At 49.1% G+C, this 23,993-nt stretch overlaps 1 protein-coding gene across 1 annotated transcript in view; it reads left to right on the top strand.

Moving 5' to 3' along the window:
- Positions 1-23,993, top strand: part of TCERG1L (transcription elongation regulator 1 like) — a 172,398-nt gene that overhangs the window by 22,057 nt on the left and 126,348 nt on the right. The window contains exon 4 of the mRNA XM_046027910.1: positions 22,893-23,075. Coding sequence (XP_045883866.1) covers positions 22,893-23,075 — 183 coding nt within the window. The remainder of the gene's footprint in view (positions 1-22,892; positions 23,076-23,993) is intronic.

Below are 23,993 nucleotides of genomic sequence, written 5' to 3'. Positions count from 1 at the left end.
AGTATGGTCACAATAACATCTGCCAGGATCGACTGGATACATTCCATGGTGGCAGAAATCGTGTAACGATAAGAAAGGGATTGGCAACAACATCACATCAGTAGGTTTGATATGAAAAAATATTCCTTAATTGGATTTGAGGAAGATGTATTGCTTGATAAAATTCAACAGCCATTTAAAACATGAGATAAAATGCAAAACTGAAAGGTAAACCCTCAGCATGAAACATACTTACCTAAAAGCTGCCACATCACAGAGCAAACATCACTGTCCCTCCCATGAAAATCAGTCATTATGTATCTTTGACTGGGCTGTTTCCTGGAAGTTCCAGCCATTGCAATAAGAAATGAAACATAAATGTGAAATTCAGCTTGAAGTTTGTATACCTTTATATTTTGAACTCACAACACTCAACCTAAAAATTCTCAGAATTAAAAGGCAGTTCAGCAAAAAGGATTGATAAAATATAGACATACAAAAGACAGTATGTTTCTTACATGTTGACATATATTTCGGGATTGCTGCAGGGAAAATGCTGTCTTTGCCCACAGAAGACGCACATGGTGCCGGACGCAGCCATCGATGGGCCGGGGCCTCAGAACCTTCACTGCGTATGAATCTAAACAACGGAAATGAAGAATTTGCCAAAACTGGCAATTTTCAACGGAAGAGACTCACTATAGGTTTGGGTAGGACAACGGAACATTGTGAGGATGTCAATTCTCATCTTAGTTTATGGCTATAATATAATGTTAATTATATTACATTTATGAAATGTGAGAAAATCATTTTAAAGTGCTGATCAGGGAATACGCAGGAGGTGGGCAAATATATACCTTTAAAATCTGTCAGATGGATGTAACTTCTTATTCCAAAGTGGCGTCAGTTTTTAAAAACGGGGTGCTAGTACACTAATCTACATATAGACCAATGAAATGAGTGTTAAAAGAATTGTTATATGGGACAATAGTCTAATACCATCATAAAAATAGACAGACATAAGCAGATGACTCGCAGAATAATTATAAATGATCATTATGCAGTATGTGGTTTACTCATAAGTAATTCAAGGATGAAAATTTAAGCCACCAAATATAATATTCCTATTAAATTAGCACAGACTTCCAAAAACCTTGGCGCTGCTCGGTGTTTGCAAAAATGCAGTAGGGTGTGCGCTCGTTCTTAACGCTATTAAATGTAGTGTGTGATGGGTCATGCACTGTGACTTTCAGACCTTTTAAGAAACTTAATTTCATTTCACTCAGTGATTCCACCTCTTGGAGAAAGAACAAATACGTATGTACAGAGAGTCAGCGCATCACTATTCAGAACACTGAAAAGAGGAAATAAAATCTCAAATATCCACGACTAGATAGTTGGTTAGATGAGTTAGGACGTGTCAATATTAAAAATAAATAGTCTTCTCCATTAATAAAATCAGATGTGGAAGGTTATTTAGACAAAAGGCAATGCTCTGGTTTTGTTTTGGCAAGTTTGAAAGGCAGCTTGCAAAGGGTATGGACAGGGCGCTCCCAATTTCCAGAGCGCTGTTCACACACACACGCACACGCACACACACACACTCACACGCACACGCACACTGATGAAAGCCAAGGAGACTCACCGGAATGATTGTACCTATTTCTAGAGGCAGAAATGAGGAGGCCTTTTATGTCTAACTATAGAGTATCTTTTATTTTCCATTTTTTAATGAGAAGGTATTTCTTCTATAATCAGGAAAAGGCCATAAAATGCAGGAAAATGCTTCTTTCTCCTTCGTGCTATGGAAGAGGAGACTATCCCCTGCCGCTGGGGCCTTGCATCCGCTGCGCACGACGGGCAGGACACGACGACGGAGCTGTGCCCACCTGTATCCCAGAGAGGCGGCCGTGCACTGGCGGCGCTCCGTACCCCAGCCCTCGCCTGTCTGGGGAAGCAGTGGTGCCCTAGTGGGGCCCTGCCTCAGACAGGTGTCTCTTTCCCGTCCTCCTTGCAAGCATAGCCCTGAGGATCCTTGGGGGACAGCACAGGGTGTGTGCCGCCGCACACCTTCCCGACAGTGGTGCCCCACAGAGCCCTCCCCCCAACGGTCTGATCTGCCCCCTCCAGGACTGGGGATGGGTGAGGCGGGGAGAGCAGGATGTGTGCAGAGCTCATCACTGCCCGCTGGGACTCGGCCCGGCTTCCTAGGAAACGAGACCATGAGGCCCCAGCCGCCCGTGCCTCGGCCTCAGCTCTCCAACTGGCTGCCCAGGGCCCAGGGATGTCTGCAGTGAGAGCATCAGCAGAGATGTCTAGGATCCCCCGCTTAACTGAGACGGTTGGGGGCTGCACGCTGCCTGAATCTGATGGGAAACCAGGTATTTTAGTGGAAGATGTGAGTGTGTTTGACTCTTTCGGGAACCGGGAAGCCCGCAAGGGACTTGAGGCTGGTGTGACCGGTTCAGGGTCTGCTGTGCACCCGCCGGTGTGTTCACACCCCCGCCAGCCCCAGAGAAACTGCTGGGGGCGTGGGGGAGGTCGTCCCAGAAGCACCGTGAGCTGCGCCTTCTGCAGGAAGCCGGGAAAATGCCAGCACGGGAGCGACACTCTCCCGGGGTCGTCCTCCGGTGACTGGCTTGAAAGTGTACTTTGGAGAAGTGGCATCACAGAGGGCAGGCGGCCTGAGCTCACAATGACTCTGCAGCTTGCTCATGGTTCAGCCTTGGGGACACTATTTCTCTGTGTCAAGTGGGGCTATTTCCAGAACTCAACACATTCGTATGACATGTCAGTAACCCACATACATGCTGTCATCCACACCGCATCTCGGGGCTGGCGCTGTCCCAGCAGCTCTTCTCCGGACACGGTGGCGGCAGGGCCTTCTTGGAGATCAGCGAGTGGACCAGCGGTCCCTCCTGGCCACTTCATATTTTCTCTGAGTCTTGACTGTACTTCAAGGCTCCATTTCTAGGAAAATTGGTTGTGTCCCCAGAACCACTGCTATAGTATTCGGCTATCAGCAAGAGTCGACAGGTTGCCTAGATAATGAACAAACCAACCCACAAAGCTCCTATCTTTTCACACACAGATCTTTCTGTCCTTGAGTGTATGGGGACATGCCACAAAGTCATGAAATACTTTGTTGAAAGATGAGAGTTGTTGGTTACAGATTTGATCCTGAATCATTGTATTAGTGCTGAGCCTATTCCGAAAATAACGAGGGGAATGTCAGAATTCCATGGTAAGTGTGGACTCTAAAATCCAAATGAGACGTGATCATTCCCTACTTTCTTCTCAGGAGAAATTTCCAGATGCTGGTACCTATTATAAAGTACTATTCTCTTTTGGAAATGTACTGTGGACCACTTAAAGAATTTTAAATGTTCTGGTACTCATACTTAATGAAGTATAATGAAACCGGTGAAATTAATTTTACTTCATTTTATTTAGCCTAACCTATGCAGAACACTGTCATTTCAGGATGTAATTGTTATAAACTATTAATGGGATATTTTTCTCCTCCTCCTCCTCCTCCTTCTCCTCTTCCTCCTCCTTCTTCTTTTGCATTGTCTTGATATTTTTTATATTGTATTTTACATGCATAGCGCACCTCAGTGCAGACCAGCCAGTGTCTGGTGGCCTCGTGCGGCTAACGTCCCCCATGTGGGACAGGGCAGGACAGGAAGATAAGAACCAAGCACATCGGAAGAGACCTTAAAGGTCCCTTCGTCAGGATGTTTTATAGAACAGCTAGTCAATAAAGTGTGAAGACAGCATTTTAAAGAAATTTGCCCGATGCCCATTCCACAAACAACTTGAATTCAAATGTGACCTTTCTATGTCTATGATCTTATAAAAATAGTTAAAGCACCAATTTTATCCTACATCTAGAATACTTAAAAGGTAATAAGCGTGTATAATTTATATGCACAAATGGTTTGCCTTTCATTTGAGCACATTTCACTTTTCCCAATGGAAGAGTTACCCATATCTGTTAGGTGTGCAGAATTTGGAAACTCCAAAATGTAGAAGGAAGGAAAAAAAAAGTCACTGGAGGCCGCAGGAAGGATTTCCAAGCAGCTACTAATGTTGCCACCATATTGTAGCTACCATTTTGCATTCTACTCTGACTTAATATTTTAATATGCATTTCTCCATGATCGAATACATTAGGAAATGTTACCTTTAGTAATTTTTTTTAAAAATCCAGGTGACAAATCAGAGTTTACTTAACATAAATGCACAGGAAACAGTATTTCCACATCTTCACTGTGCGTACAAGTTTTTTTTAGGCACTTAGCATCGCTTTTTCCTAAGTCCCCAGACTTCTCAACGACCTCTCAAGCCAAGTTGTCACCACGTTTCACTTGCTTTAGAGGACACAGGATTGCTTTGCGAGAACCACACAAGTATTGATCATCAGGAAAAGGATCTGTTTCTTCCTTCCACTCTCATGCTTTTTAATTCCACTTTTAAAAATTTTATTTTTGCCTTTGCTGTCTAGGACTTTAATGCAGTGACTAATGCAGGATTGATGGTAGACACTCCGGGCCATCCACATTTTGAAGGGAGTCTTTTAATCCTTTCCATTAACACTGATGTGTGTTGCAGCTTTTATTAATTCCCGTTATGGGACTTAGGATAAGTTCCTGCTGTTCCTAGTTTGCTAGTGGTTATTGCTTGTTATCATAATTGAGAGGTAAATTTTTTTCAATTTTTTTCTATTAAGATAATCACAGTTTTTTCATTTTAATTTGTTCTTGTAGCATATGCTAGTAAAAAGATTAATAATGTTAAATCACTGGCAATCCTTGGATAAACCCAAGTTCTTCACTGTGAATCGCCTTTCTATACAGACTGCTGTGTTGTTTCCCCCTTGTTTCGGGTGCTTGGTCTGTTCTCCTGATCTGCGCTTTCTTTTCTTCCACTTTGCTCACCTGGTTTGGTGTGGATGTTGTATTGTGTTCATAGAATAAACTGAGAAGACGACCCTCTTTTTCAATTCTTTGGGAGGGTTTTACGTTAGAATGGGATACTCCTAAAAAAAAAAAACCAAAACAGTTTTTAGGACTTGCCAGTTAAATATAAGATCCTATTTTTTTCATTTTGGAAAGATTTTAAGCACCTGATTTAATGTATTTATTTGCCTTATGACTGTTCCTGCTTTCTGCTTCTTATTTCTATAAGGATCAATGTGTTATAGACATTTTTCCTAGAAATCATACTTGCATATACATTTTCAAGTTGTTTTTGGTATACAATAGTTTATGATATTTACTGATTGTTTTAATATACTATACTAATAGTTTTGTCTTTTTAAACATATATTTCCATTTATACTTCTTTATTTAAAAAAGTTTACTTGTTCAACTTCACTAAGATTTGTCCATTTTATTAGAACTTCAAAGAAACAACTTTTGCCCTTTAAAAATACTTTCTATAGATATTTTTATACTCAATTTATTTCTGATTTTACCTATAGTTTCTTCTATTTTCTTTGGATTCGTTCAGATTTTTTCTTTTCATAAATCCTTAAGTTATATATTTGCACATTAATTTTGTCTTCTTTTTTAATAGAAGATTTAAAGCCACACGTTTCTCTCTACATATCATTTTCACTGCTTTCCATAAATTTGTAAGCCATTTTGTCATTCAGTTTTATAGATTTTACATTTTTATTGTAATTTTATGTCTCACAGATTTTTAGGATATATCTATTTAATTAATTTTGTCATTTATAAGTTTTGTCATTTTCTTTCTGTTATTCATTTATAATTTATATAACTTGTGGTCGGATATGTGGCCTATATAACAATGATTCTTTCGAACCTCGCTGAGATTTGCTTTATGGCCTATTACCTATGTCAAGATGGATCAGAATGTGCTTTGGTTAGTGGTGGACACAAGGTTCCTTACATGTGCATTTGAGTAAGCTTGATAATTACATTGTTTCTAGGATTTTCCTCTTGAAGCTATTTGAGAAACATCGGATTAAATCTTGTATTGTGGTGGTAGACTTCCCCAATTCTACTACTCCCAAAATTTTGACACTATTTCATTAGATTTATTCATATTTTGAGTTATTCTATTTTTATGGTGAATTTTACATTTTTACTGGTAATGTGGTCACTTCCTCCACACTCACGGCTTTGTTCTTAAGCGCTCTCACTCATTGCCTGTTTCACATAAATGTAATACACGTGCACTCTTGTCTTCTGCTCGCCTGTCCTTTCCCGTAGCTTTGCTATCAACCCTTCTGTGAATCCTCTCAATTTAAGTGTACTTTTTTAAAACATTGAATATGTGGATTTTTTTCCAATTAGCAACCCATTGTTAACTGCTCAGGTGGTCGGTTTACCTCTGGTTTGGTATTTGTCTCTCTGGACTTTGCTTTACCATCTTAGGTTTGCATTACTATTTTCCTAATTCTTCTCTTCTCATAGCTTACCTTTATTTGTTATGAATTTAATTTTTTTATTTAAATATTCTATTTCCTGCTATCGTTTTGGAATTTATACACTCTATTTCTATTATTTAAAAATACTCTTTAAAAAAAAAAGTTTTATTTATTTATTTAGGGAGAGGGAGAGAGAGTGGGAGGAGGAACAGAGCAAGAGGGAGAGAGAATCCCAAGCAGATTCCCCACCGGGCACAGAGCCCAGTGTGGGGCTCAGTCTCATGATCCTGAGATCACAACCTGAGCTGGAATCAAGGATTGTACACTCAACCAACTAAGCCACCCATGTGCCCCTCTATTATTTAAAAATTCTCTTAAATTTATGCCATCAGCAGTTAACTTAAAAAGTCTAAAGTTGAATATTATCTTGCCACTATTGTTCTAAACAACATAAGGGCATTGTCATAATTTAATACTGACCATCGTTTTCTACCTACTTTTTCCAAGTTAGGTGTTTATATCATTCACTACTCAGTTGTTGTTTTTTTTAAGCACACTTTTCGTTATTATTGGTCTTCATACTCATTACCTATTTGACTTTCCTAAGACAATCCTTCCAGGATCATTTTTCTTTTTTGTTAAATCCCAAGAATCTTTATAAAGTGAAGGTCAGCAAGTAATAAAATCTCTTGTTTTTGCCTATCTGAAAAAACTACTAATTTTCCTTCATTTTTGAAGGGTGGATTTTCTGGCTGATGGCAATTCTTTTCTCAAATCTTTACAAATACTACCAGGAATTTATGGGATCTATTTATTTCTGCCAAGTCTCCATTATTCTTGACGGTGTTCCATGAAGGGGATCTATCTTTCATCTCTGGAGGTTTTTAAGGTTTTTGTCTGACTTTAGGATTTACAGTTTCATCACAATGTGTCTAGCTGTGGTGCTCTTAAAAATTCGTAACTCACTGAATGTTATGCTGCTGAGGCTTTGCGTCTTTCATCATTTCTGGGACATCCTTCAAATGCTGCCCTTCTGCTGCTGCTGAAATATCAGTAAGAAATATTTTCAGCTTTATTACTTTAAATTTTTTACCTTTCCTTTCATGCTATTTATCTCTTTGCTCTTTATGCTGTGCTCTGGGAAATTTCCTCAGGTGTGTTTTCCAGTTGCTAAGTCTCTCTTCGTTGGTCTCTAATATTCTGTTTCAGCTTTCTACGAAGTGTTTTATTTCATCATTTATAATTTAATATTTATAAATCCCATTGGCTTCTTTTTAAAAATCTGCTTCATTGCATACAGTGTCTTCATCCTTGATCCTCTTGAGAACATGGTACACACTTATTTTATATTCTGTATATGAAATTCCAATATTGCTGGTCTTTGAGGATCCAGATTTGTTGCTTGTTATTTTTGATGGGCGTCACCCATGGCGATTTGCTTCTCCTTTGACTTGATGTACTTTAATCATGACATTATGACTTTATTATCATAAGTAGAATGGCAGTGGTCCTGCCTTTGTTGTGCTTTCCTCTAAAGAGGTTTTTTTTTTAAAGATTTTATTTATTTATTTGACAGACAGAGATCACTAGTAGGCAGAGAGGCAGGCAGAGAGAGAGGGGGAAGTAGGTTCCCCGCTGCACAGAGAGCCTGATGTGGGTCTCGATCCCAGGACCCTGATACCAGGACCTGAGCCGAAGGCAGAGGCTTAACCCACTGAACCACCCAGGTGCCCCTAAAGCGGTTTTATACTTACTTCTGCAGAAATAAGGGGTGCCACTAACCCAGGATGAGACCAATCCCCCATGAATATACAACTCCTGCCCAATTCTAAACTCCTAGACTCCACCATCCCATCTAACCACAAGCCAGCCTCCAAGAATGCCCCGTGGTATCCTACCCTTCCCGTCTGCCACTGTAGACCTGAGGCCAAATTCTTCCTGGTAGTGAGAAGAGATGAAATCTTTGGAGAGCACTTCTACTATTGGCAGCTTTAGGAAAGCATCCCAAAGTGGAGTTTATCAGGACTGTCCTTTCCAGAAACAGGAGAGTCCTTTAGTTATAATACTAACTCATCACACTGTTGGGGATATAAGTCAGCTCAAACTCTCTGATTGAGAAGACCAGCCAACTCAGTGGCCCATATCCACTTCCATCTGTAATTGTGTAATATCTATTCCTCCAATAGAGTACATTTTTTTTTCTCACATTAGGTATACCCTCGTGGTTGGATAGCCAGGCAGAGTGTCATAGGTTTCTCTTGAAGTACAAAATCACCAGCACTGTTTTTCAATCAAAAGCTAGGTTCAAGGGACGCCTGGGTGGCTCAGTGGGTTAAGCCGCTGCCTTCAGCTCGGGTCATGGTCCCAGGGTCCTGGGATCGAGTCCTGCATGGCCTCCTTGCTCGGCAGGGAGCCTGCTTCTCTCTCCACCTCTGCCTGCCTCTCTGCCTGCCTGTGTGCTCTCTCTCTCCTTCTCTCTGACAAATAAATAAAATAAAATATAAAAAAAAAGATTTAAAAAAGCTAGGTTCAAGAGTTATAAGGAATGAACTTATGAGAAACAATGTTTTTGATAAAAGTTAAACTATTCAGCTTGCCCGACCATAATTTTCTTCCTTTGAACATTCAGTTTTAGCATCATGAAGGTGCGAAATGAGTTCTTCGAGAGCAAAAACCCTGTTTTGTTTACTGCTGGGTCTCTAGGGCCTGGCAATGTGTCTTGCCTCCAACGAGTGCTTGGCAATATTAGACAAGGATCAATACCATGAGGACACTAAGCACCTGCTGCCTACCATGCTCTGGGGGTAGAGGGTAAACCACACAGGTTAAAAGGTCGGCTTCTGTAGGTCTCACATTCTAGCTGATTTTGTTGACATTTTAGTGTGTCACTTTTTGTATGCATAGATTAAAATACCCTTGGTGGAAACTTTTCAGGTAGGGAGACCCAGTCTTTCTGGTATGACACCCAAGCATATTTTCACTGGTTTCTGTAATGAAAACTCAGTTCCCTTCTGCTTACCAGGTAGTACCGACGCTGCAAATTAAAACAAACAACAGGAAAACTGCCCCAGGAATCCTAGAATTGATGCTTGTTTCTAAAATCCCCTGCGGTCATTGTTAAATCTGTTGAATTCATGTCAATGTGATTTCGTTAGAATTCCGAGAAACTTTCAAGCGTTTAGACCTGAGTATCTAGCTCTTCCGTGCACTCCAGGCGACGGGGGCTGGGTCAGTTCTTTCCAAGTGGCTTTGCAGAAGCGTGGGTTTTCATTTGTCTTGGACAATGTTTACTTTTAGATACTGAAGTTGCTGAGAAGGGGCAGACCATGTGTTTTGGACCATGAGATTAATGCTAACCTGGTTTTCTTTTCAAGGAAAAGCAGACCAAAAGCTACTAAGAATTGAGGACGGGGGCTTGAGAGAGTTTGTGTGAATGAGCTCCCTGGAGGTGAAGCCTCAAGAGCTTCAAGTCAGATTTGCCTTTGGAAAGAATAAATATCTGAGTGTTCTCCAGTGACCAGTCCTTGTTTCTTCTTGTGATAATGACCTGGTGGTCCTGAGTTTTATTTAGGAAGTTGCAAAATCCTGGCTCCTCGCTACATTAATATAAACGCCTTTTACCTAAACAATACATTATTCACTCATTTAAGGAAAATAAGTATTCATTTCAGGTAACATTATCTTCAGTACAGTGGATTTTTTTAATTGGAAATGAACCTTGAATCTCTTCTGGTCTAATTAGCCTATTTGCATTCATTCTTCATGTTGGAGAGACAAGCCTGCATAGCACATTTCCTTCTGCAGTGTGGGGGAACGTAGGGCATCCTTCAGATCCATTTCTGCAAGACCTTGCTCATAAGGGACACCCCAAAATGCCTCCTGATTCAGTAGAAGGAAGATCAAATGCAATTTGGAATGCAGAAAATGGAGTTTTATGATTTGCAAGAGAAGCTTCGAAGATGGTTAGTGACTGTTGGCTGTAGGTTTTTGCTGTTGAGATCATGGGAAAGAGGTGTAGAGACGCTGAAGCAGGCTTGGATGAGAGTGAAGCAGCTCTTACCGATCACACAACAAGTTTCATAGACGGACTTGTGGCCGGCTGAGTGTGCAGATGGACGAGGAAGGGCAGGACCCCAGGGTTCGCTTGGATTCCGGGTGGCAAAGCTCTTTCCTTGATGTTGGGGAAAGGAACAAGTTAAGGCTCAGGGTAGCCTGACTCGCTGCCTTGGGTGGCCAGGCTCGCCACCGCCTGTCCTCTCCCTGTCACAGGTGCTTCTCCAGGGACACCCAGACAAACTGGTGGCTGATTCCCCACATTGTAACCATAGAGAGGACAGGTGTGTGGTCTTGTGCAGACACAGATGCCACGTGTGGCTTAACATCTGAGGACACAGGCTGGCTCTTACACGGGAGAAACTCTCACCAAGGGATTCCCAGTGGGAATTCCCAGTGGGAATAGGACACACCGCTTGAGGGTGTGACCTGACCAGCGCTATGAAAGGCGGAGGGAGAGGCCAGAAGTGGGTTCAGACTCGTGGACCATCTGAAACCCACTAAAGCTCTGAACTCACCCATTTTCCATCCCTTCAGATGATTTTGGGACTCCAGAAGTGGAGGTGGGCCTGTTGAAGGGTGACTGTCCTCCTGGGGACACTGGCCTGTTTTCCTCCTGGGTCCATCTTGATTTTCCATCTCCATCATTGGGCATTTTCATGGATGCCAGGCTGAGGAGACCATGGGCACCATAAATGTGTGACTTGCCCCTGTCTCAGTAAATGTCACTTCCTCCAGGGCCTCTGCACTCTGCCTTTGATGCTGAGGGTCCTGAATTCTTTGTCCCCCTTCTGGGAATGCTTTCGGGGGTAAGAAGTCAGGGACCCTTGATGCCTGGGACTTACTGCAGGATTGGCGGTTATGGGGACTGTGTATTTCACCAAGTATCTTCAGCTCCTACTTACCCGCCGGCCGCTGCCTTCCCCCTTCCTCCCTCCCTCCTCTGTCCCTTTGGGAAGTCAGCACATGTCTTCCCTGCCTGAAAGCTCCAAGGATAATGACCACTTTCTACTGGAGCAGGCACAGCGTGCAGGCCCTGTATAAGGGCTTCCCCGTGCAGGAGGGTTACTCACCGAGTCCTCACACAGGCTCGGGGGAGGGGTCACCGTGTCCCTGTCGCATGGGGCACTAGGTCCTGCAGCGAGGTAGAATGGGCTTCCAGAAGAGGGTTGCTGCAGCCGCCAGGCCCGGGCTCCTGGCTGTCACGGGAACCAGGTTTTCCCGGGCAGGTGTCCTGGCAGGGCAGGCTGGGGGGCAGTCATGAGGGAGCGACAGGAAAGCATCGGGGTGACTGGGGCCCCATGCTTGCCCTGCCGTCCGCCGGCAAGACCGAAGCAGCCCGAGCCTTCAGAAAGCTGCTCAGGACACTCGCGGAGCTAGCGGCGTCGGTTTCCAGCGCGGAGAAGACCCCAGCGGTTCAGGTGTGAAGACGTGGAGGGTGGGGGCCACCGGCCTGTGAGGCTCAGACGCTGTCCGGGGGAGGTGCTGCCCAGAGGAGGCGGCTTGCCTCACAGACAGCCAACTGCACAGGCACTGCGAGTTCAGGCCCTTCCCACCACCCCGGGCTCCCAACTGTGGGGTCAGAGGCCCTCATGGAGGCCTGGGCTGCTGCAGCTACCTCGGGAGCAGCCTGTCTCTCTAGGCCCCTCCCCGGACCGCCTGCAGAGCTTCTCGGCCCTGCCTTTCGGGAGCCTTGGTGAGTGACCAAAGCTCTCGCAGGGGGAATGAAAACCAAAGCTCAGGGTGGCCCCTGCCCCTGTCACTCTCCCCACCTGAGGAGCTCCTGACCCTCCAGCTCCTGTCACATCCCAAGCAGCTGGCTGTGGCCTTTGCACTTGCTGTTCCCTCTTCCTGGGTCACCGTTCCTCCAGAAATCTACCGAGCTCACTCCCTGCTCCCCTAAGGTCTCTGCTGGGAGGTGACCGCAGGGCTAGCCTACCTGCCCGTTCCTAAAAGCGCACCCCTGCCTCTGTGTCCTTCTCTGCACACTCTTGCCTGTGTGGCCGCACATTCATCCCTTTACCTGCGGGCGGCCGACCCCCCATTCTAGGCTTGCGCGTCGCCCGGGGGCTGCCTGGGGGAGGTGCTCGGCAAGTGGGCACGGCATGCACGTGTGCGTGCACTTGGCTGCGGGGGACACCGGCCTCGCTGGTGGGAGGCAGAGAGCTGCCGTCTTGTGTGCGGAGGCCCAGCTACCCTCATGGCCACGTAGCTGCACCTCCCCCCACCCCACCCCCGCCGCCGCACGTGGTAGGCTTGTTGAGGCTCTGGGCAGGCTCGCTTCGCCCCAGACAGTCCTCAGGATTCAGAAGCCGGGCCTCAGAAATGGTCCGAAGCCCCTTTGTTTCTTTCCCGATCTCTGTAGGGGGCCTGCTGCTTTTAAGTCCCTTTGTCCTCGGTGATCAACCGGTGGGGAGCCTGCGGGCCAGCCGGTCCCACGTGGGCAGGGCTGTCATTATCCTTGTTTCCCAACACCCAGACTCTGGCCACACAGAGGGCAGCCGTTCCCCAAGGACGGACAAGGGCACCGTGTTTTGCCATCACCCACGCGGGTTCGGTGGAGCATCTTTGAGCAGCAGCTCCCCATGGTGAGAACGTTTTTTCTGAAAATTTCTGTCTTAAAATTTACTCTCAAGGACGGTGCGTCATCATCAGGGACAGCTGTCCCATTAAGAACGGTGGTCCGGGAGGCTGTTTTGGGGAGAAGCACTTGGGTACCAAGGAAGAAGGCCCTCAGTGCAGATGTGGTGACCGTGACGTCATCCGTGAACCCCCACCCACCGTCCTGCACCCTCTTGCGAGGGCACAGACGCGTGCGGTTACCTGGGGAGGTGAGGGGACAGAACCACTCCTGCAGGTGGTGAAGGGAAAGGCGTATTCGGTGTCTCCATTATGCGGCATTCAGTCATCTTAATTTCACAATGAAGACAGGCGCGGCAAAGCAGGAGAAGTCCTAAAAATTGTCAGCTGGTTGACGGCATCGCTGTCTAAATGTGTCTCCGAAGAGAGAGATGCGGGCAGAGAGTAATTTCCTGCGCTTCATTACTGCCGGGGTGTTATGAGTCAGGTAAGAGGCGAGTGTAAGTCACGTGTGCGACAAGCAGAACGAGGGGGCTTGAAAACAGCTGCGCTATGATAAACAGCGGAGTTTTGTGAACGCGTTAAGGAGCCCTCCACACAACTTCTGTTGTGGTGCCAACAAATAAGCTTCTGTCCTGCATCAAGGTCAGCAGAACCTCAAGCTTCCTGTTGGGAGTGTAAATACCTTTATTTTAAGGCAAATGGTAATCTTTCCCTGGGGCACCGCATTGCAGAGAGAAAGGCACTCCCTTTAGGGACCCGTGCCCACTCGGGGAGAGGGGAACTGTGGGGCAGGCGTCTCGAGATGCGCCCAGGAGCAAGCCCCACTCAGGAGTGAACTCAGAAGTCCTTGTGGACCCATGGAACCCACTCAGCCAGCTCTGGAATGAGTCCTTCAGAAGGTGAGTGTTGTCTAGGAGCCACTCGCCTGGCGTGCATCTGTTAAGCACCAACTGCATACACAATATCTGGACATGTCCTCTGGGTACAGTCCCGCCCCCAGGAGTTTCTAAGTGTGTGTGGTGCTGGTGGGCAGGTCTTGGATGTTCTGATGGAAAGTGAGTCTAGCGGAGTCAAGGACAATGCCGAGCCAGCCCTTGGGCTCCGCTTGGCCGGCTGTCCCCATCTGCTTCCCACCTCAGGCACCCCCCAAGCCTAGTCTGCCAAACGTGCCGCCCCTTCCCATGGTGGCGCTGGGATTCCAGAGAGGGAGCGGCTGCCGTGGAAGGTGCTGGCCTAGAGCAGAAGGCCGGGCTCCGGGCGCTCAGTGGAAGCTGCTGTCAGTCTGCCCATTGTCCATTGTTTCTTAATGAAGAAGATCGCTGCCCTGCTCTGTCTGCCCTTCCCCTCCCCACCTCGGTTTATTACAGCCGTCGGGACATTTAGATTATCCCGTATTAGCGGCAATTGTTCTTTGGGGTAGTATAATTAATCTCTAGTTTTAACAAAATGAATATTCAAATGATTGTGTACCAAGTTACATGAAATCATAAAAATAAAACAGATCAGTATTTCTAAGCTGGTGCACAGAGCAATGTGAATTTGCCACCGTCTTAGCGTTGAATACCTCCTGCGTCCTCATCTCAGACGGTCCACAGCGCAGAGGCAGGGAGAGCCCATCCCGTGCAGGCCGTCCCCAGAAGGTGACTCTGTGACAAGGTATTTGGGCTTCCATCCTGCTGGGGGTGCGGCACTCACCCATGTTGTCCTTGCGGGATCCAGTGACCTTTCTGAGCTCCCATCGTCAGCTGTCCCCGCTAGAGACACACACGTCAAAGCTATACCTTTCATTCTTCAGCTCCCTGGGGGGAGCTCCTGAGGGTCCCCATGGCTGTGAGGAGAAGGAGCTGAGTTAATCCTGGCTGGAGGCCCCTTCTGGGCCAAGAACCAGGAAGTGTGGCCACCTTGCATCTGACGGTCCGGGGTCAGTGACCTGGAGGGATCGTCAGTCACAGGGTGCAGGGCTCCGAGCAGCCCCGTCGGGTCGTCATGGGCTGCACCCACAACTGTGGGCTCGACCCCAAGACCCTGAGTCCACCCAGCGTTACACAAGATGACAATCCAGAAGGGGGGAGTGTCTAGGGCTGTGGATGGACACTCGGTCATTTCCACAGTCACCACAGCTGCTAAGTGTCCGTACAAGGAGAAAAATGCCACCGGCTCTGACGTCGCTCTCGGGAAAAGCTCAGCACATGAAGATGCAAGGCCTGTCACCGACTTGCTGAAAGGACGTCCTCGCTGCTGGGACCTGAGTGTTGGGGCTCTTGGGACCAGGAAGGGAGCCGGGACCTGGACTGCAGACGCCAAGCCCCGCGGCCCTCCTGCCTGCCCACCGCAGACCCCAGACTCGCCTCCGAGAATGTCACCCTCACGCACCGCGTGCCTGAAGTCACTGCTCTGACCAAATAGTCAGTTTTGCAGAAATAATTACCAGTTGGTAGATATATCGCCTGAAGGATTTCCACCGGAGCTGAAATCATTTGCTAAGTAGACATAATAAACTAATGATTGTTTATTTTTTGAGTATGTGCCTCAGCACGGAGAAGGGGGCAGCTGGCGTTCATCAGCGGGGGTTTCCTTCCCTGCAGAAGCCCTGCTGGCCGTCCTGGGGCTCACGCATCCCCCGCCGCCGTCCTGGGGCTCACGCATCCCCCGCCGCCGTCCTGGGGCTCAGGCGTCCCCCGCCGCCATCCTGGGGCTCACGCGTCGCCCGCTGCTGTCCTGGACACCTGTGGGTCTTCGACTCCCGGGAGGCGTGCTCCCACACAGACGCGGCGAGCACGGCCTTCCGAAAAGATGCCCATATCTGCTCCACAACCTGCTGCTGGTTCGAATCCCCAGCGTGGGGTTTGGTGATGCCTTGACGCCAGAGCAGCCCTGGGAGGCTGAGTGTCCCTCTGCGGGGGGGGGCCAGAGGCCAGAGGCCCGGGCTGCGTCCCCTGCAGCACCGCCTGTCCTCCGCAGTGGCTGAGGGCGTCCTCCAGGCGGAGAGCATTGCTGGAGTGGGGGCAGGAGACCCTGGAGCTAGGACAGACAGCGCCGTCCAAAGCTGGAGCCTGCACCAATGCTGGGTGCTTCCAGAGTCCCTGACTGTCCCGCTGTCCTCGTCCCCGTGGCCACAGGCCTTCCTACTGTTTCCTCGTTGAATCCCGAGAAAAGCAAACTCCAGCTGCTGGCTCTGGAAGGGTCCGATAGGCGTGTGCGCCTGAGCACAGCCCACCGCCAGAGCCTGCCCACCCTCCGGGGCCACCGAGGCCGTGGAGGTGAAACAGGCCAGCGTGGGGGCCAGGACACAGGCCTCCTATGGGCTCGGCCAGCAGAGGAGGAGGGCCTCCAGCCGCGGCCATCCACCCGGTGTCTCAGACGGGAGGCAGCATGCGTCCGGACAGTGGGGCGCCCAGCGCCAGCCTTGTGGGGGGTTCAAGTCAGACGCACCTGACCCTAGATGCTCCAGGGCCTTTGTGAAGTGCAGGAAGCCGCACTGAGCCCCACTGTCTCCGGCCGCAGAAGACAGTAGACGCTCCTCTTCCCAGGGCTGCTGGAGGGATCGCTCAGAATAAAACATGCAAACAGAGCTCTCTTGCAAGGAGGTAGACGATGGGAGCCGTTGTAAGACACAGCCCGGGGCAAGGCTCCCCAGCTGCCGGCCCGCACTCTCTCGTCATCTGGTCTTCAGGGGAAGCTCACAGTTAGTTATGGTTTTGCTTAAAACATTGATTTTTTATAAGTGATCCTTATGGGACACCATTCCTGGCTTATCACTTAGCTGGCTTAGCAGGTTTTTTTGGCTGGACCTCTTATCTCACTGCTTATTTACTCAGCTAAGGGATTCTCTGCAGTCCTTGGGGGGGAGCGAGCTATGATAATTATTACCAGTCGACACAATTTATTGAGTGCCTGCTCGTCTTGCAAGACTTGGCTCCAGAGCCACCCCTCGGGGGAGCAGATGGTGTCCCCGGGCTCTCTCCCGCTCTGTGCACCTGCTGGCTGGCGTCCACGGGCAGTGCTTCTCTGTTTGCACGGGTGTCTCCTTTCATGTCGTCTCCAGTCCCAAGCTGGGCGCAGTTTGGCAGGTAGCTGGGGAAATGCCTGGCCAAGGTGTGTGGGGAAGGAAACAGAGAGGGACGCTCGAGGTAGCCAACAGCTTCCTTCCCAAGCTGGGATCCCCGAATTTTATTACCGTGTGCTCATCTGTAGTACGGCCCCCGAAGGGCATTCCGGTCAGGTGCGTCGGGGCTCATGTGCGCTCTCCGTGTGCGGGGGCCTGGGTGTGAGCTTCTGCTCCCCCATCGGGCTCCGGGTTGGGATGTCAGCACAGGACCCCCACTGTGACCTGGATCTTGGTGGAAACCTTGCCGCAAGAAGACCAGGACACCTTCCACCTCGCCCAACATTTAGGAGCCTCATTTTGTGGCTGTTCAGGAACGTCCCGACTTTACCCATGTTCAGTTGGTTTTGTGAACTAACAGGGGAGCGTTGCCTTTTTGTATGTAACCAAATGAATTTGAGCAGGTTAAAAACTATCTTTCCAGGCTTTTTTTTTTTTTTCTTAGTAGGTAGATAAGGTATACTTATCTGTTTTCCTTTGCAGCTGACTCATTATTTTTTCCGGGTTTTATTGAGCAGTAACCGACGTTCGTTACTGCATAAGCATAAGGTGGACGGCACGTTGGCTGGGTTTACGTCCCTTCTGAAACAGGCTCTACGGTCGGTCTGGCTGGCATCCATCTACTCGTACAGAGATGATACGGAGTAAAGAAAGAAGGAAAAAATGTTTTTCTTGGTGTGATGGGAGCACTCAGGATTTTTTCTCTTAACCACGTTCCTCTGCATCCCTGCGCAGCGTCTGCCACAGGTGTCCTGCTGTGAGTGACCTTCTCAGCACCGTCTTCACACCTGGGTGTATTCCCCATGATGCCTTCCTCCCCTTTCCCCACCTCTCCCTCCTCACAGCCCCTCTGCCTCTGGCAGCCACAGGGCTGATCTCTTTCTATGAGTTCGGGGGTTTGTTTTTATTGTATTTTTTTTTCTTTTAAGATTCCACATATTGGAGAAATCACGTGCCGTTTTTCTTTCTCTGTCTGACCGACCTCACTTAGAATAATGCCTTCGGAGCCTGCCCGTGTTGTCAGAGACAGTACGACTCCCCGAGCTCCAGAACTGACAGCCGTCCCCATGTTCACACACACATTCTTCATCCGTTTATCCATCGAGGGACTTGGTGGTCTCCACAACTTGGTTGTTGTGACTACACTGTGTGCCTGTGAGTGTAGACTCTTGAGTTAGTGTTTTCATTCCCTGCGGATGTATTCCCAGGAGTGGAATTGCTGGGCCACATGTTCTGCCTGTAGTTAATGTTTTGGTGGGTCTTCTGAGCTGCGCATTGCGGCTGCACCCGTCCTAGCCGCCCACGAGGGCTCCGTTCCCTCCCCATCCTCGCCAGCATCTGTCGCCTCATCTTTGGGGTGACGGCGCTTCTCACAGGTGTGGGGCGACCCCTCATCTAGGTTTTGACTTGCATTTCCCTAATGAGGAGTGGAGAGGACCCCCGGTTTACCCACCTGTCGGTCTTTCCCACATCTTCTGTGGAGAAACTTCTACTGAGGTTCCTTGTCCATTTTTAGGTGGGATTATTTGTGGTTTTTTGCTCTTGAGCTGTGGGCGTTCTTTATGTATTTTGGATATTAACCCTATATGGGATATATGGTGTGCAAACGTCCATTTCTCCCATTCTGCAGGTTTCCTTTCAGCTTGTTGATGGTTTCCTTCATTGTGCAGAAGCTCTTTGGTCGGATATGGTCCCACTTGTCAGTTTTGTTCTCGTTGTTTATGCTGTAGTATAATTTCAAAAAAAAAGTCATCACCATGACCCACGTCAGGGAGCTTTGTTCCCAGGTCTTCTCCTAGCATCATGGTTTCAGGTCTTACGTTTCAGTCTTTAATCCATTTTGAGTTAATGTCTGTGAGTGGTGTTAGACGAGGGTCCGGTTATCCCAGTGCCGCTTGAGACTGACTTTTCTCCGTGAGTGGTCTCAGCTCCCGTGTGAAGCATTACTTGGCCATATATGGTTGCATTTATATCTGGGCTCTTGATTCTGTTCCGTGGCCCGGTTTGTCTGTTTCAGTACCAGTCCCGCACTGTGTTGTGATTACAGCTTCAGAGTAGAGTTGAAATCAGCAAGTGACATGTTATTTTTGACAACAAAATCGCATGATAATAAACATGTCCCTATACATCCGTCTATGAAACGTGCTTGCCTTGGCTTCTGCTTCTTTTAAAACACCAGTAATGACTTTGTCATTCGTTTCTAAAAGGTCATCTTCAGTTTGAACAGTAGGTCGGGGCTATTAGACCAACACAACAGGCAGCATGTCACGGAGGTCATGGAACGTGGCGGTGTTTCTCCCCAGTGGGTCTGTCTCTAAACAGCGCAGACTGATGGCCGCACCCCAGTGAACACACCCTCGGAGAGATCGTATGAATGTGTGGATCCTGAGGGAGAGAAGCCGGGCTTAATAAGAAATTGTAGAGGGCTCTCATGGTGTGTTGGCTTTCACAAAATTACCTCATGAAACTGACAGAGGCACACCCCAAAATACTCACACTGCTTTGACCCTGAACGTCTGTCCCAGAGCAACAAATGCAGAAACGAATGTTTTTGCAAACCGTTGTTCACATCATGTTTATTTATACTAGGAGGCCGCACCTGTTACGGCGGGGATTGTAGTGAATGCGGCAAATTTGTGTGGCAGCTGAACTGCCTGGAATGCCGGGCTCCGGTTAATAATTGGGCTGGGTAAGCCATTTAATGACCAGGGAAGTGCTTCTTTCGTAACATCTCCCCAAAAGAGCTGTTCCTGCAGGCTGATGGGGACACCAGGGCAGCCACACCGTGCCCCCAGGAAACGGGGGTTTGCTGCATGACAAAAGATGAGCCGTGTTTGGCGGGGGCGGGGGGGGGGGGGTCCGCAGGGACATTTGTACGCACCAGTTCACTCCATTCTATGAGTTTTCTATAATAGGTTTTTATTATCAAGTAAGATAATGTATTTAGGGCAGTGGGGCTCTTTTTCTGACCACAAATGTGTATGTGGCAACAAGGACGGGCCCCTACACACCTGTCAGAGCGGCCAGACTCCGAACGCTGACCCCAAATGCTGGCAAGACGAGGAGTGGCAGGAGCACTCGTTCCCGGCTGCTGGGCTACAGCGCAGTACAGCCACGTGGAGAGACAGTCTGCGCTTTCTTACAAAGCTACACGTTGTCTCACCATATGATCCGGCAGGCACATTCCTCGGTATTTACCCAAATAGAGAACTCGCGTCCAAACAAAAACATGCACGCACATGTTTGTAGCTGTTTTATTCATAATTGCAAAAACTTGGAAGCAACCAGGATGTCCTTCAGCAGCTGAGTGCATCAGTGAGCTGTGGTCCCTCCAGATGAAGGAATATTATTCAGCGATAAAAGGAAAGGACCCCTCTTGCCATGAAAAGACAGAGACTTCAGTCACACATTGCTCAGTGGAAGATGCCAGTCTGGAAAGTCCACATGATGTCTGATTCCAATTATACGACATCCCGGCAACGGGCAAACTGTAGAGACAATGAAAAGGTCTGTGGTTGTGGGGCTGTGGGGGCGCGGACGAACAGGCAGGACACAGGATTTCAGGACACGATGCTCTTCTGTATTCTCTGTTCTGTTCTGTGATGGAATGCGTGACCGTCTGGCTTTGGCAAAGATCGGAAATGCACAACACAACCGCAAACACGGCTGTCCGCCTGCCCGTGGCTTTGGTGGCAACAGTGTATCAGTGCCGGCTCATCAGTCCTAAGAGGTTCTCCGCTGGAACCCATGCGGGGCTGTAAGCTTGGTGGCATTCGGGTGGGGGGTAGGCGTGTGGCAGAGCCCGTTCCAGCTCTCTGTACTTCTGCTCCACTTTTCTGTACACTTGAACTGACTCTATGAAAATTAAGTTACATTTTTAAAATTGTATATGCCCATCAAAGGGAATTTGAATACCGTGGAAAGACAAGCAAAGACAGACTGATAGGATCTGGCTGAGCGTAGCCAGGACCCAGCGGGCCCCCTTCCTGTCCAAAGCAAGCAGGGTGCTACTTGAGACTACGGCAGAGCCTCCCCGACCCTGCACCCCACCCCGTCCTGGCAGCTGCGTGCCTCTGTGTGCCTGCAAGGCACAGTCATCTGCCTTTCCCCACACGCACACTCCCTCATCCCTGCCCCTCCGCTGCACCTCCCCGATCTCCTGGCGGCTTCTGGAACACACTGGGCTGGCGCCTGCCTCAGGCCCTTTGCACTTCCCCACCCTCCCTGGCCAGCTCTCCCACTCTTGCCTCCTGTGGGCTGTCGGCTGTGACTTCTCCTCCCAGGGCAGACCTTCCTGACAACCCCATGTAAAGGTGAAGCCCACCTGGGGCGCCTGGGTGGCTCAGTGGGTTAAGCCGCTGCCTTTGGCTCAGGTCATGGTCTCAGGGTCCTGGGATCGAGCCCCGCATCCGGCTCTCTGCTCCACAGGGAGCCTGCTTCCCCCTCTCTGTCTGCTGCTCTAATTGTGATCTCTCCCTCTGTGTGTGTCAAATAAACAAACAAACAAAAAAAAGGTGAAGCCCACCTACCAATTCCCAGTCCTTTTTCTTCCTTGCTTTCCTTTTCTGCATTGTGCCCATCAACCTATAACACAAAGCAGATGAAGGGAAGTCTATGCCCTGTGTCTTCCCCCCTTGGGAGGTGTGGTCCCCGGAGGCAGGCCTTCCGTCTGCTCAGGTCACTGCTCTGTCCCTCAGCTGGAACATGGTGGGCATCTAGTCAACCAAATAAAGCATCGTTGACTGAATGGCTACGTGGTGTAGAAATAGAAATGATTTTGTAATTTGCTTTATTTTCTGAACACAGCGTGAGCTGTCGCCTGTGGCACTGGGTGTTCTTCCTTGTGTGGTTCTACTGGCTGCCCAGCGCCTCGCTGGCTGGACGGACCAGAGTTAGCGCGAGCATCTGCCCTTTGCTGCCTTTTCTAGTCTCTTGCCACAAACCTTTATCTGAAGGCATTGGGCATGTGGGCGAATTCTAGGAAGGGAAACTTTAGATCAAAAGTTGTAAACTATATTAACATTTTTAAAACACATTTCCAGATTGCTTTCCAGAGCTTGCACCATCCGTGTGAGCTGGTAGTTATAGACTATTTCTTAGAAACTGCAATTATTTAGGGACCGAAGAGTCCTTTTAAATAACAACTTTACAGAAAAGGCAGAGACAGAAGCAAAGTTTCAAGTGTTTCCAGTTCTGCCAGGAAAGACCTGTTGAACTGCAGGCTTGGGGCCTGGCTCCTCACGAGGGGTTGCCCAGGCTGTGTGGCATCGTGGTTCTCCCTGCAGGGACCAGGCAGGTGGCAGCCGTGACCTCAGGGATCAGCTGAGCCTCCTGGACTCTGGAGAATGCTCTCCGCCCCGACCCAGGCTGCCTTCTCCTCTGAGCCCACCTCCCACCTTTCTGCGCTCCTGTCTTGCCCTCCCCCTCCCTCGCTGCTCCGAGGAACGGCCTGCTAGTCACCACCGTCCCTGGTTACACAGATACCACGTGTCCCCCGCAGCCAGGGGCTAAGGCACGTGTGTCCCCTGCTAACTAAGCCTTGTGACTCACCGCACGTCACATAGCGGTGTGCACGTGCTCTGCACAGTCAGCGTTTGGACAGATTGAGAACTCAGCCTGTGTATTTCCGGGATATTGGCACACGGCATGGGTTTCCAAGAAATGGGTTCGTGCTGCCCTTGTTGTCTGGTGAGGGTGTGCTGCATCGTGGAACGGTGCCTCCCCGGCGGACACCGGCCATTCCCGTGCTGACCTCCCTGTCCCTCTCCGCAGGTGGCCGTCACAACAGCCTGAAGCCCGTTGGCAGCACCCCCGGCATCGCCATCACCGCCACGGCTGCCATGGTGTCCGTGGACCCAGAGGGACTTGGGGGCCCATCCCCCTCCAGCGTGCAGCCCTGCCACTTCCTGACCTTGGCACCCATCAAGATACCCCTGAGGACCACCCCCTTCTCCGGTAAGCACAGAGCGTGGGCTCTCAAAGCCTGGAGCTGGTTCAGAGCTCACCGTGTGGGGAGCAAGGCAGGAGCCGGTCTGACTGTGGCTTTGTGCCTGGATTCATGTGCCAAGGGGCTCCCTGGGAGGGACGTGCCGTGGGGGTTACCCAGGTTCTGCTCCTTTTCACGCTCCTCAACCCCACTGAAGAAGGTCTTGCTAAGTCGGAATGGGGTTTTCTGCCGTGAAACCAAGTTTGAAGTTTCTATTCAGAGAAGCAAGGCTTCCCTTTGCTAAGTTTTTAGGGGGAGTAATGTAGTCAGTGAGAGTCATACCCAGAGGTGTGTGGTCTCCCTATGTGGAGCTCGGAAGGCAGCAAAGGCAGCCAGGAAAGGGCTGAGTGTCTAAGTTAGTAGAACACAAAGAAGTGCAATGCTGGGACTCACTAAGTCACCCCCCACCCCCGGGCTTGCTAGCTGGCTCGTTCAGATGCGGTCTTGGGGCTCAGGAAGCCCCAGACACGTGGCTGACGGTGAGGGGCGTGGGTGGCCAGAGAGGTCCTCGGCTTCCTTAACGCACGCATGTGCTCTTCTGGGAAGCCTCCAGGATGGACGTGGGGCTGGCAGACACTTTGGAGCCCGAGTGGCGCCGTAATGCGTGTTTGGGGCTCGGCAGAGAGAGGGAGGGCCTTCGGTCCTGCACTGGGTGCAACTCTGCTGTCCGTGTGTGTGTCCACAGCTGTCGGTGTGTGTCCGTTAATGGTGACCACACGCCATATGTCCAAGCCGCCCATGAACGTGAGCTTAGGCCCTTCCCTTAAGTGTCGCAAGGGCAATGTGGACGTGGAACGAGCCTTCGGTAGGTGCTCGGACCCGGAGAGCTGGAGCCGCCGCTTGAGTGTTAGGTTTGCTTCTGATGCCAGAGACCTGGATGGAAGTTC

The sequence above is a fragment of the Meles meles genome, chromosome 13, assembly GCF_922984935.1.
Source record: "Meles meles chromosome 13, mMelMel3.1 paternal haplotype, whole genome shotgun sequence".
Taxonomy (NCBI): Eukaryota; Metazoa; Chordata; class Mammalia; order Carnivora; family Mustelidae; genus Meles; species Meles meles.
The sequence above is the reverse complement of the archived record's forward strand: the minus strand, read 5'-3'. Positions and strand labels throughout refer to the sequence as shown.